Source organism: Mytilus edulis, chromosome 8, assembly GCF_963676685.1.
Source record: "Mytilus edulis chromosome 8, xbMytEdul2.2, whole genome shotgun sequence".
Taxonomy (NCBI): domain Eukaryota; kingdom Metazoa; phylum Mollusca; class Bivalvia; order Mytilida; family Mytilidae; genus Mytilus; species Mytilus edulis.
Window position 1 is genome coordinate 14,936,907 of NC_092351.1, and position 14,997 is coordinate 14,951,903.

The following is a 14,997-nucleotide window of genomic DNA, read 5'->3' on the forward strand; positions in this document are numbered from 1 at the left end:
TGATTTGAATATTTATGTAATTCTCTAAGTTGAATTTGAACTATCAGTAACCATTGTGTGAGGATTGTATGTCTATTACATTTGAATCCTGTATAGTCAAATTTTTTAACAGATTTTCCTTAAATTAATCTGTCATTTCATAATTTACCATAATTTACCAAAACTATTCAATTTCATATTCCATGATAATATATAAATAACATTTATATTTCTTCCTTAAATTCAACCTCACAAGAAAAGTAGAATTAACGATTGATTTATTGCTGATGTTTAATACCACCTTCATTGACTATATTGTGGTAACCAGTTTAAAGTTTTTGAAAAGAGCCAGAAGGTCTGAAGAGAACCACAGACAGTTTATGATAAAAACTTTCAGAATATGAGAAAACTACAAATATTTGTCATTTTTGGTCCTCAACTTTTGGCCACATCAGACCATTGTCCTTTAATCTATATTAGATCATATTACATCTCAGGAAGATTTGTGTTTTATTTGTACTGTTTTGGAAAGTATTTGGATTATTCCCTTTTTCTCAGTATAAACAGCTATCAAATCCTCATTATTGAGAATGACATTATTTTGTCCACTCTTTTCTATACCTTCACATTTCTCCCATCCTGGTGGGAGACTTTCTTCTTTCTGTTTCTTTGAATTGTCCTATAACAAAAAAAATATATAGATTATTTTCAATGCTGTTGAAATTTATTTTAATGGTCGATCTCTTCTGGATTAATCAGAGAAAATAAATCATGTAGTAAACCAGATGCTCCGCAGGGCGTAGCTTTATACGACCACAGAGGTTGAACCCTGAACGGTTGGGGCAAGTATGGACACAACATTCAAGCTGGATTCAGCTCTAAATTTGGATTGTGATTAAATAGTTGACACAGCATAGGTTTCTGACACAGAATGAATGTGTTCTAATGAACTTAAAATTTTTGTTTTCTCTTAGAGCAATTCACTATGCTGTTGAATATTAATCCTCTCAAAAAAATGTTTGAAGAAATTTTCTTTTTTATTTATGAAATTTCAAATGAGAAAAATTGAACCCAATTTTTTTAATCACATCCCCCTTTCCCTTATTCCAAAACTAATCTCAATTAAAATTTCTAATGGAGTTTGCAACAATAACTACTCATTTAAATACATCATAAAATATTAAGATGTAAAAAAACTGCTTGTTATCACTGAATGGTAAAGATTATTTTAATTTATCAGTTGGTAGTAAAAAGTGAATATACATTGTATATTGTATATAACAAAGATTTAAGTTGATTCTGGACAAAGAAAGATAACTCCAATTAAAAAAAAATCTTGCTATTGCACAATATTTTGCAATTAGATATTTCTTGCTTACTATTCTGGACAAAGAAAGATAACTCTAATTAAAAAAAAATTTGCTATTTCACAATATTGTGCAATTAGATATTTCTTGCCATTGCGCAATACTGTGCAATTGAAAAGACTTGCTATTGCACAATACTTAATATAATAATTTTAGATCCTGATTTGGACCAACTTGAAAACTGGGCCCATAATAAAAAATCTAAGTACATTTTTGGATTCAGCATATCAAAGAACCCCAAGATTTCAATTTTGTTAAAATCAGACTAAGTTTAATTTTGGACCCTTTGGACTTTAGTGTAGACCAATTTGAAAACAGGACCAAAAATGAAGAATCTACATACACAGTTAGATTTGGTATATCAAAGAACCACATTTATTCAATTTTTGATGAAATCAAACAAAGTTTAATTTTGGACCCTTTGGGCCCCTTATTCTGTTGGGACCAAAACTCCCAAAATCAATACCAACCTTCCTTTTATGGTCATAAACCTTGTGTTTAAATATCATAGATTTCTATTTACTTATACTAACGTTATGGTGCGAAAACCAAGAAAAATGCTTATTTGGGTCCCTTTTTGGCCACTAATTCCTAAACTGTTGGGACTTAAACTCCCAAAATCAATACCAACCTTCCTTTTGTAGTCATTAACATTGTGTTTAAATTTCATTGATTTCTATATACTTAAACTAAAGTTATTGTGCGAAAACCAAGAATAATGCTTATTTGGGCCCTTTTTTGGCCCCTAATTCCTAAACTGTTGAAACCAAAACTCCCAAAATCAATCCCAACCATTCTTTTGTGGTCATAAACCGTGTGTCAAAATTTCATAGATTTCTATTAACTTAAACTAAAGTTATAGTGCGAAAACCAAGAAAATGCTTATTTGGGCCCTTTTTGGCCCCTAATTCCTAAAATGTTGGGACCAAAACTCCCAAAATCAATACCAACCTTCCTTTTGTGGTCATAAACCTTGTGTTAAAATTTCATAGATTTCCATTCACTTTTACTAAAGTTAGAGTGCGAAAACTAAAAGTATTCGGACGACGACGACGCCAACGTGATAGCAATATACGACGAAAAATTTTTCAAATTTTGCGGTCGTATAAAAATGAAGGAGACAGCAATTTAACATATTTTATGTCAGTATTTTATTTAACCTTGAAATCCATTAAGACCTTTAAAAAAACAGAAAAACATTTTTTTTTGCTATAATCCTCTATTTATGTTTCTGTTTATGATAAAGTAAATACTCAAATGTTTCCCTTTCATTATATGTGACTAATTGCTTTGAAAATTAAAAAATAATCTTCAGATATACAGTCCTATACATGTTCATTCACTTGTTTTTGTTTATAAAATCTATAAGTATTTCATTTTTTATCCTACTCCGGAAACATTAATGTGAAATCCTATCCTTTAATCCATACAAGGTTCCATTAATGATTTCATAATACAGATTTCCATTTCAATGTTTTGGCATTTCATGAACAATTAATGTCATAAGATAAGACCACAACTTTCACTTTCATCCAACCAAGGGTCAATAAAGGTGACGGCACAGACATCATTTAATTAATTGAAAGACAACATCAATTACTTTATAGGAATTTTAGCCCTATATACAAATACAGATTTGGTCATGGAAGAAAACAAAAACCAATTTCTCAAATGTCTTGCAAGTAGAACAAAGCACATTTTTATAATAGCTAGCCAAAGTGTTCCTATGGTAGAAATGCCAAAAGTCAATCGAGCCCAAATCACTATTTAAAACCTAAAATACAAGATTTACATCAATAATTTCATTACTCTTATCAAAAGGGTGGGGTCTGGTAACATTAAGTACAATAACAAATATGCCTTCTTTCATGAATTTGATGTTAAATTCTGATGCCAAGATACCGTAATCTTAAAAAAGAACTATGCACATTGTATCCTGAAATTTACCTTATAGAACGTAAGGGTGATCAGAATAAAATATTACATCTTTTTAACATTTTACTACAGTTAACCCAAAGATAAGTGGACACACAGAAATGACTGCATGAGTGGCAATATTTTCCGAGAGTACAACATTCACCTCTTCTGTTGGAGTATTATCTTCACTTCCACTGTGATCTATTCTCAGTAGACCCAGGTCAGAGCTGGTAGATTTACACACCACTGCATAGATGTCATCATTCACTGGACCATGAACGTGACTGCTTCCATCATCTGATCTTGCATCTGATTGGATGCCACTATCATTAGAGTCTGGAGAGTTGATGTCAAACCCAAACCTGAAATCGACAATAAATTTTATAAATGCTGTCTGGTAAAAATAAATAATTGAAATTTAATGCATCTGGTGTTTTTTAATTTTGTTTCTTTTTACTAAAATTGTCATGTTCAGACTATGAATTACCAGTATAGAATTATACAGGCCCATTTATACAGCAATTAGTTTGTCTGATGATAATAAAAATGGTTTCTTGGATGAAATTAATTAAACGTTTGTTGGTTGTTTAATAATTTTTCACTCTATACAAGTATGTTGGTTTTAAAGGAGATGAACATAACTTTAGAGATATTTTTTTTCAATTTCAAAACAATTGAAGAGAGTTTGCTATATATCTTTGCACTAATAAAAGACTTTTTTTTTTACAATAGATTTCAGGATAACATAAACTAATTAACCTTAAATGGACAATACATTGATGTTCCAAATAAAAGTTTATCTATAAAACCTGATAAGATTATAAAATGAGAACATATTCATCCATAAAATTCACCATCACCAGCTGGGTATTCATTCTACATTAAGGAGCAGTTAAACACTCATTTCATTTAAACCTATTCATCATTTTTTTTTCACAGCCAGTAGATTATAGACTACTAATTGGCACTCAACAGCTCACTTGACAATTGTAAAGAGCAGTAGTACTTCTCGAATTAGAAGTTGGTATAAAGAAATTCTCAAGTTTGATGCTGTTTTTTTTTATGAAATTTTTACAAATTGTATATTGACATATATTTTATTTAGTTATTGAGGTTGAGACAATGATCACCCATCCATTTAACAAAATATGATACTGTGGATTCATAAATATTCGTTGGTTATCAATTTTTGTGGATTTTGTGGGTACAAGAGAACCGCAAATTCAAATATTCAAGGAATTACAAATTTTCTGAAGGAATTATGCTGTCTTTGCCAAAACCACAAAATTAAATATCCACTAGTAGAAAATTGGTACCCACGAAAACAAATGAATCGATAGTAGTAAGTCTTGAATTCATTAGCATTCAATATCATTATAATCAATTTTAGTTGTAAGATGTTTTGTGCAATTAGGCCCCAAATAGTGGCTTAATAGAGTTTTTACTATGTTTATATAAGAGAGAAGCACAGGAGAAAATACTGATAAAGGACACTGGTCAAATAGGGGCCAAGCAAAATATTCTATTCATTATTTGTTTATGTTCAGTAAGTTTAGCACTCTCAAAACACCAGGTCTGCCAAATTTTATGTCTATAACAAGTATGTACAGATGAAACAAATGCCAATTGAAAAATAATATTACTACAGAGTATCTGTCAACTAACTTTGTAAACTTGCTACCCCCTGTTGGTGTATCTTCCTCCGTATCAGGAGTTTCTAGTATCTTCAGTTGTTTTTCCTTGGCCTTAGCCTCTAACATTGTATAGTATCCCATAAACCCTTGCTTCTTCCTGTTTCTACTTGTTTTAGAAGTATCCATCTCTTCAAATCCACTGTCACTATTCTTCAAGTTTTTTTTGTTTTCACTTAGGACTTTTTCATTTTTTCCACGGTCTTTGTTTTCCGTTTCTTCGTCTGTGGACGTTGCAACCTCATCGTCTGAAGAATTGACATCATTTAACAGAAGTCTTTTCTTTTGTGACAATTTGTCTTGTTCCTTTTTTTCTACTTTCATGTCTTTAGTTTCTTGACCTTTTTGTTTATCAAGAAGAGAAATGGTGCTCACGTCAACCTCATCAAAAATGTTGCTATCGTTTTGGTAAACGTCTTTATTCAGTTTGTCATTACAGTTCTTTCTATCTTCGTAATGATAATTTGGATTTGCAAAGCTCAAATAGGTGTTTTCCACGTCTGAAAAATAAAACATATAAGTTAAGAGGGTAATTCTCAAGATACATTTTCTGACTTAGAAAACATATTTAAAATCTGTTGATGCAAATGATTTATATATATATAATGCTGTGTTGTAGCATTATCTTTCCCCAACAACACTTCAACTGCAGCGAAATGTGATAGAATGAACACTTCTTTAACTGCAGAATATCAAATACCAGTGGCAGATCCTGGAGGGGGTTGGGGGTTTGAAACTCCCCCTTTTTTTGGCTGATCAATGCATTTGAATGGGGGCATATAGTTGGAACCCCCCTTCATCCAGGGTTGAGAACACCCTCCCCCCTCTTTTTAAAATAGCTGGATCTGCCCCTGAATATGGTCATTTTGTTCCTAAAATACTTATTAAGACAAATGTGACATCATAATGAATGAAAACCTTAACATGACACTGATAAGATGCCATGAATGCAAGTGATTTACACTTGTTCAGATATAACATAAACACATTATTTTGTCCATGTTAAGGTTCATCTTTTCTTTATGACCTTTATGTACTGCCTAAACATTTATGATGCCATTTTTATTGTGGATGTTCTTAACCTCATAAATATTCTTGTGATTTCAAATGGATCCATTTGACTTACTTTTTTCATGTCTCTCAAAGACCAGAATCTTAAGATATTATCTACAAATGGCATTATAATCTTTTTGTCTGCACATTGACAATACTAAAAGGAATATTTATGAGCTGAAAACATGCAATAATTTAAAGGATTGTGAGATAAAAGCACTAAAGTATATAGACATGTATTGGCTTTAAACCTTACAAGTATTTCTATGAATCATGCTGAGCGCAAAGATACTTATTATTCCGTTTTTTTATTTTTTCTCAGAGACATTGTAAGTTAAGGAATAGTTTTGGCTCCAGTGATATTTTAATCTACTTGATCAACAATAACATATAAAGATTGAGACATTTGTATACTTTGATTTCATTATCATTTGTTGAGTCCTATTTTTTGTGGATTTCCTGGGTAAAAGTTAACCATGAATGACAACAAAGTAATTATTTCTGCAGGCTTTTAAAGACAAATATACAGAATAGGGTTTTCTCATTGTTGAAGGCTATACAGTTGCCTTTCATTGCATCAATCCACTTCATTTGAACTTTGATGGATAGTTGTCTCGGTGGCAATCATATCATATCTCCTTATCTTTATATTGTATGTAGACTTTGGAATATCCATTAAATGAAATATCCATGAATTTATAAATTTTGTTAATTCACAAAAGTTGGTCCCAAAATAATAATTGAACCAACAGATTATACAATTGTCTAACTTACACAAGTTTAACATACCAAAATAAATGAGAGAATAGAAAAGTTTATATGTAAAAATGTAAAATCTGCATGACAGATGCATCTGTGCTGTTATGCAATTTCTTCGTATTTCTTCAGACTGGCTGTTCACAATGGAATGCATATTTATTTTTACATTTGGATAGTTTTTTTCCATGTCCTGCCAAAACAGTCTGATGAGAATATTTATTAGTTTGCAAAACACATCATTCCAAAAAGGAATAGAGGTTAGTCTATACTGGCAGACATTATGATTCCTGCAGACGACAACTGTAGGGAGTACTGTTTGTCTAGAAACAACAGATAGCTAATCAACAATGAAGAGTAGTTAGTCTCTGTGGTTTTCCAGTGGGTTTTTCAATAAATATTTATTGGAAGACATACAAAACTTGACAACACATTAATGGTAAATAATAAATGTACATGTAATGTCCCGCACAAATATCTAGACAAGTTCACTGACTGGTCAGTTAATGGTTATAATAAAGGGGATTGTTTACAAACTTCTCATTTCATTTTAACATATTGAAGTCTTAATGTTTCAGTATTAATATATTTGAAACATAATCACATTCAAACCATTTTCTAAAATGTAAATAGAACTGAACAAAGAAAATAATCTTTATCTTACAGAAGATTTCTGACCTTGAATGACTTTTCATTAAATAGCATATCCAGTTAGGATAACATGTCTTTGTTTTGGACTATGACCTTGAGAGATAGATAACATGTTAAAAACCGATTAAAACATGTTAGACTATAATAAGTAGTATACAAAAAAAAGGAGATATGGTATGATTGCCAATTAGACAACTTTCCACCAGAGACCAAATGTCATTATGTAGAAAGAAGAAACTACAGGTTACCAATACTGCTGTCACTAATAATTAAGACCCATATTACACATAAAGCTATAAAAGCCCTGATGGCCTTAATTGACATGACAAATGTAAAACAAATAAAATGATTAAAATAACAGCCTAAGTTATGTACAAAACAAATATGATCTTCAGCAACAAACAACAACCACTAAATAACAGGCTCCTGACTTTGGACAGACACGTATAGAATGTGGCTTGGATAAACAAGTATCATCACATTATTTCATCTTATATTTGCTGCTTGACAGAAATTCTAGAGCAATAAGCTCACAACAAAAAGTGAGACATTGTTTTTTAGTCCTAAAGGGTATATAGTATAAAAGGCAGATGTTTGGTAGTCTGCGTTATATTTATTCCCCATCTAGTTAAGACTCAGGGTGAATTAAAACTTTGACAAATTGGTGAGTCATATTTGAGCTTGTTTTGTTTTTATGTTACTGAGGACATTATACTTTTAAGAACTTTACATGTCAAAGGTAAAGATCCTCACATATCTGACAAAACATTCATGAAAAAGAAACAAACAATGATATTGTAAAACAAAGCAAATTACAATCACCTTTCAATAATTAGTTATATAATACCCAAATGTAATAAAAGTGTTGTATATAAGACAATATATGTCAATGTACAAAAGACCCATATGATATGCTGATTGCCATATGACCTTATTTCATGGACAAAAGTAGCCTTATATTGTATCACTTTTTAAATAATTAACTAACCCTCACAGGTTAATAGGTCTTAACCATATACATATATATATATATATATATATATATCATATATATCTAACTGGTCAATGATTATTCCTATTAAATGCCAAGTCTTGTGGTTTTATCCTTATCATCTGGGTCAATGAATTTGGAGCTGGACAGTTATTTGTCTTATTGGTCTGTGAGGTTTAGTTAATCATTTAAAAAGTGATACAATATAAGGCTACTTTTGTCCATGAATAAGGTCATATGGCAATCAGCCTATCATATGGAATAGTCTTTTGTACATTGACATTCATATGTTTAGCTCTTTAACTTATACATCAATTACTCTCCTTTTGGTCAGATAGATATTCATATGTTTAGGTCTCTAACTTATACATCAATTACTCTCCTTTTGGTCAGATAGGTATTCATATGTTTAGGTCTTTAACTTATACATCAATGACTCTCCTTTTGGTCAGATAAGTATTCATATGTTTAGGTCTTTAACTAATACATCAATGACTCTCCTTTTGGTCAGATAGGTATTCATATGTTTAGATCTTTAACTAATACATCAATGACTCTCCTTTTGGTCAGATAGGTATTCATATGTTTAGGTCTTTAACTTATACATCAACGACTCTCCTTTTGGTCAGATAGGTATTCATATGTTTAGGTCTTTAATTCTACATCAATGACTCTCCTTTTGGTCAGATAGGTATTCATATGTTTAGGTCTTTAACTTATACATCAATGACTCTCCTTTTGGTCAGATAGGTATTCATATGTTTAGGTCTTTAATTCTACATCAATGACTCTCCTTTTGGTCAGATAGGTATTCATATGTTTAGGTCTTTAATTCTACATCAATGACTCTCCTTTTGGTCAGATAGGTATTCATATGTTTAGGTCTTTAACTTATACATCAATGACTCTCCTTTTGGTCAGATAGGTATTCATATGTTTAGGTCTTTAACTTATACATGTACATCAATGACTCTCCTTTTGGTCAGATAGGTATTCATATGTTTAGGTCTTTAACTTATACATCAATGACTCTCCTTTTGGTCAGATAGGTATTCATATGTATAGGTCTTTAACTTATACATCAATGACTCTCTTTTTGGTCAGATAGGTATTCAAATATTTGGGTTTGAGCAATCCTGATGAAGGAAAATCCAGCGTTTCGGACAAACCAAATTGATAAAGTGTTATTTTAATGTTTCATAATGGATCTATTGTTGTTCTGTGTGTTTTACATCATCCAATACTGACTAGTGAATGTTATCAGCAGTCTGAGTGAACCAAATCAAGCCATACTGAACCATCAGATACAATTTATTAATCTTTTACAGACAAAACTCAGAACCATATAGCATTGCAACAGTTCTATTTCATAAAACTATTCATTGTATAGCAATAATCAGGTATTCTATCAAATAGTATACAATTAAAACTATAACTATTTATTTCCAAACTATTAGTATGGAGTCATTAGTCAGCACTCCTTATCATATCCTCTCCTGATCGACTCAGAGATTACTCAGTCGTAACATTTCATCTGATTTGTTTTATATTCATCCCTTGTAATAATATTTTACAATTTCTGCCTGGAACGATTTAATGTCTTTGTGATTCAAGAAAACTATATTATTTTTTAGAAATCATCTAATGACTTTACATGATTAATGAATGTGTTTTGATACCATTGTTTATATTAAGTATAAGATTTATTTGCCATTAGATTCAAATCTGACAATTTTATGATGCATAGAACCTTAAAAATCTAAAATAAATCTGTCTATGCCAGGTCAATCTGATTCACACAAAGCCATGCTACCTTCATCACAAAGGTTATGTAACTCAAACAACACAAAATTCAAATTTCTGAATAACATCAGTGTTAAACATTGAGAACCAGTATAGGCCTTCATTATTTGAAAATCTCATATTATGATGCCATTCACAGTGGAACTTGCCTAATCCGACACATGTACACTGGGGGACCACAAAAAAATGTCGGATTAAGCAGGATGTCGTAATTATTCAGGTTTCTCTGCAAGGGTTACAGCCTCTTTTGGGACCATGAAAATGTGTCGTTTAAAGCAGGACGTTGGAATACTCAGGTGTCAGATTAGGCAGGTTACACTGTATATACAAATTCATCTTTCAAAAAAATTCATGATTTTTTTTCTTTCTGTTTTTCAGGTGTCTGCTCTCCTACAGGATTATTGTATTTTTCATGGAAAACATTGAACATGAATAGAAATACTTTAAGCAGAATAAGCCAGAAATTAAAACTTGATGTTTGTATTTTTCAAGGCAAATATTGACCATATGTAAAGGAGTAGGTCCGGTAAGGACCAATTTTGGCCTCAAATTTCAGGTTCATCTGACAAAAGATTTTGACCACTTTTTAAACACTTAAGTGTCTATTTTATTTGATTCTATTAGTTTATGTTAAAGTTTTTAACTTATTTTGTCATTAAACACGATCCGATTCAAGCTCAAATATGAAAAATGTACAAAATATGCCGAAAAATGTCACTTTTCAGATGGTTTTTGTCAAAAATGAAAGTGGCTGCATCCGTGTTCATCCTCAACCTTTATATATGTTATGTATTATTATCAAATACAACTTATATTTTAATATTAAGGATGAACACGAATGTGGCCACTTTCGTTTTACACGAAAACCGTCTAAAATTTAACTAAAATACTAGAATTGTGAAGATTTCAGTGATTTAGCATGACTTAATGGTGCTAGTACCCGATATATGTGCACTGTATTGTCAAAAACAGCCCATATTTATGTAGCATAAGCATTCTACTGTCCAATAAATAACTAAAAGTTTACTATTTAACAATTTTGTAAAACTGCTATATTTTGGGGCCAAAAAGGGGTCTTACCGGACCTACTCCTTTACTTTAAACTGAGTGAGTGCAAGTTAGATTGTTTTTGTAATTTTCATGGTGAATATTGACCAAGTGTAAAAATCTTGCAACAGTGCATTAAGTGAAAGTGGTTGGAGTTTCCATAATGACAAATTATGTCTGCTTTATACTAACGAAAATCAGCCAGATTCTTGAACTGAGTAGAAATTCTAATTTATACTGAATACCTCATCAAACTGTCAGAGAAACGGATATCAGCCTTCGAGTTCTATTTTAACAAATTGGATACTTTCCTTTGAAACAGCAATCTAACACCTAATTACACACGATGCTATGTTACAAAATGAAATGTTTATAATTTGTAAGGAAGATCCCAAATAATTCTTGATGTGCTGTTCAATAAAGTTTGGAGAGCTAAGTTACCTTGTCTAATCCTTGTAATCAATCAAACAAGAAAGAAAATTAAAGACATTCGACATATTTTCTTCAATAAAAGTTAATGATGAAGGAAACTTCTACGGAAGGGATTAGTGGTTGTTACGTTTATTTATAGCAAAAGTCCGTGTATAATTGCTTTGTTTGGTTGTTGTCTGGTGATTCCTTTATTTAGATATTTTATATTTGATGTAATTTTAGAAACTACTTGGGTTTTTTTACATTTCAAAACTGAAGTTAAACATATACGAATAACATATGATTATTTTCTCAAGAATTACAAAAATCTTAAATGATTGGTTTCATATTATTAGCATATACATATATATTTATTATTCAGATATAATTTTTGTGATTTTGGAAAATGTATTTTTAAAATTACTTCATGTGCAAAGTGTGGATTGGTTGTTATTTGTGAGTTAAAATTTTAGGGAATTTCAGTTATATAATATAAGTGGACAAAAATAAGTGTTCCAGGAAAAACAAAAATTTGGTGTAAATACAAAATACAGATTTTTAAAGGCTTTTATGCAGAACATGATGTTAAGGTGGTACCCAACACTTTCACTAAAATTAATTTAGCTCGTTTAATTTTCATAAAATTTTGTCAAAGTATTTACTTTTGACACTTTAACAAAAATATAAAAATTAAAATTTTTTTGAACCAACCGTTTTGTTAGAAAAATTACACTGGTTATATAGCAATTTGACAAACACCAATTTTGATCATTGAGAAGCTTAATATTCCTTTTACAACACAACGTAATTAAAACGTTTAGCTGACTTTACAGAGTTATCTCCCTGTAGTGTTAGGTACCACCTTAAAACAAAAATCATGAATTCATGAAAATATATTTTTCCTTTGTTTACATAAAATAAATGAATTCACAGGACTTGTTATAATATGAAAAAAATAATATCAAACTTATAAATAATGTAAAAATAAATGTTTCATTGTCTATAATAATTTATAGGTCAGTCATGATTATATTGGCATGCTTTACAAAAATCAAAATAAAACCAAAATTATTCCATGATGTACACTAGAAGAACAGACACCACGTACTATCATGAAATAACAATAAAATCTAAAACAAGCACATTTATCCTATAGCAATTTAATTTTACTCAAATTCCATAATCACGAATAGAGTGATTGTCATCTAATAGAAGATTAACAAAGAAAGATTTAGCAATATTTAAAATAAAAATGTATCTCTAATTGATCTGAAGAACAATTTCATAATAATCATTGAGGGTATCAGGAAGTAAGTTAAAATATTAAAATCTAACTATATCAAGGAAGAATCAAAGAGCTGAAAGCTCTGAAGAAAAATGACGCCACTGTCTCTAATATTGGGATAGTTTTTATGCAAGTCTTGATTTTCACATACCGTAATTATTTTAACAATGCAACATGTATCGTAAGCATATAATTGATATTCGTATATGTGTGTGTGTGTGAAGTGAAGGTGACAACTGGCTGGTTTTTTAAGACAAATGAATAGGTCAAGACTAGCTGAATTGTACAAATAAATACCGTAGAAAGGCTTGTATATTTCTCACTGGTACATAGTCTGAATCTGAGTCCGTTCGCTTCCATTCACGTTTGCGCCCACTCATTTTCACCCCTTTCACTTTCACACCCTACATGTTCACACCCAATCTTAATTGGTTTTGTGTTTAATAACTATGTAAGCAAGTGTTTTCTTATAAGTATAATTGTTGTCATTGTCTCAAAATAAATAGAGACATCAATTTTTTTTTTGTGTTGAATAAATCTTAATTATGTTTTGGATAAGGTATTGCTAAAAATAATAATAATCCTTTCTAAATAAAGTGGTATTTTGTCAACGTTTTATTTAGTGTTGAATAACTCTTAATCATGTTTTGGTTAGTGTATTGCTATAACTTGTTTCATTGACTTGTTTCAAAATGAAGTGAAATTCTGACTATGTTTGTTTCTGCGTGTTGAATAAATTTTATCATGTTTTGGTTATATTAGGGACGACATCAAAAGTTCAATGAAGGATAAAAAACTTAATTCACATAGTTTTTTCACTGACCCCCACACCCCCCCTCTTAAATTAATTTGGGAAAAATTGATTGACCGATAGGGATATATGTAAAATCGATTTTAGATAAACAAAACTTGCAGCAATGTTGACCCCCCACACCCCCAAACTATTTAATTTAAGTTTTTTATCCTACATCGATCTTTTGATGTCAACCCTAATAGTGGATTGCTATATTTTGGTTTCTATGTTTTATTGTTTCGTTGTTTCAGATCAATGGGACCAAGCTGGTAAAAACAATTATCTTTTGTGTTTTTTCCTTTAAAATCTTCAATGTTTTACTCATACCAAGCTATAAATACATTCAGTATTTACACCAAAGCAATTTAAAACAACAACCATAATTTTCCAATCATTCAACTTGAATTTGAATTAAAATTGGGCGTGAATGAGTAGAGTGTGAATGTGCGAACTTGTAGGGTGCGAAAATGTATTGGGCACAAACAGACCTGATGCCACACAGTCTGAACCCCCTTCTCCCACAAAATATTAAGTAAATAATCTTTTTGTTACTGCTATCAAAGGTCTAATGAAACTCAGATAGTTTCAAACATTTGTCAAAGAATTCTAGTCAAACTGGCACCTAGTTAAATTGGCACCTGAACGTCGTAGGAAGGCGTCCAAGAAAAATAATAAAATAGCCTTGCCAGACGTCATAATTATTTGTACTAATACATGAGATATTGTGTATTTTTCTGCATTATTTTAACCAGTTGAGCATTTTACAGGATTGTTGGTTTAATGCTGTTTAAACTTTACTGAAAAACAAACACCTTAAATTTGCTAATTATTTGGCATGAAAGTTTGATTTATTGAAAGGGACTCATAGTTTTCCATTTTATTTTAATAATTGACTTGTTTTTACAATTACACAAATTGTCTAATTGTTAAAACAACAGCTTTGGTAAGGGCTTCGTTGTTTACCTTTATACACTACATATTCACTTTCGTTTCGTGGTTTACCGAAATACACAACAACATATTCACTATGTACTTGGTAACAGTAATTAATTAATTGAATAGAAAATATTATATCAAATATTATTGGATGCCGAATTGACGTCGAATAGGTGCCGATTTGACTAGATGCCAATTTAACCAGGTGCCGACTTGACTTGTACGTTTCAATTCCTCTGCGATCGTTTGCGGTATTTTCTTGAGAAAACCTATTTTCCATCATCAAAGAGAAGAAGAAACTGCTTTAAAATGATTCT

The 14,997-nt window shown here is 30.8% G+C and overlaps 1 protein-coding gene across 7 annotated transcripts in view; it reads right to left on the reverse strand.

Moving 5' to 3' along the window:
* The window catches only part of LOC139484892 (protein Fe65 homolog), a 122,738-nt gene that overhangs the window by 29,929 nt on the left and 77,812 nt on the right, over nucleotides 1-14,997 (reverse strand). For all 7 annotated transcript variants that reach the window (XM_071268935.1, XM_071268932.1, XM_071268933.1 and 4 more), the window contains 3 exons: nucleotides 4,929-5,454; nucleotides 3,427-3,625; nucleotides 601-658 (listed from right to left, as the gene is read on the reverse strand). In XM_071268935.1, the coding sequence (XP_071125036.1) occupies nucleotides 601-658; nucleotides 3,427-3,625; nucleotides 4,929-5,454 (783 nt within the window). The remainder of the gene's footprint in view (nucleotides 1-600; nucleotides 659-3,426; nucleotides 3,626-4,928; nucleotides 5,455-14,997) is intronic.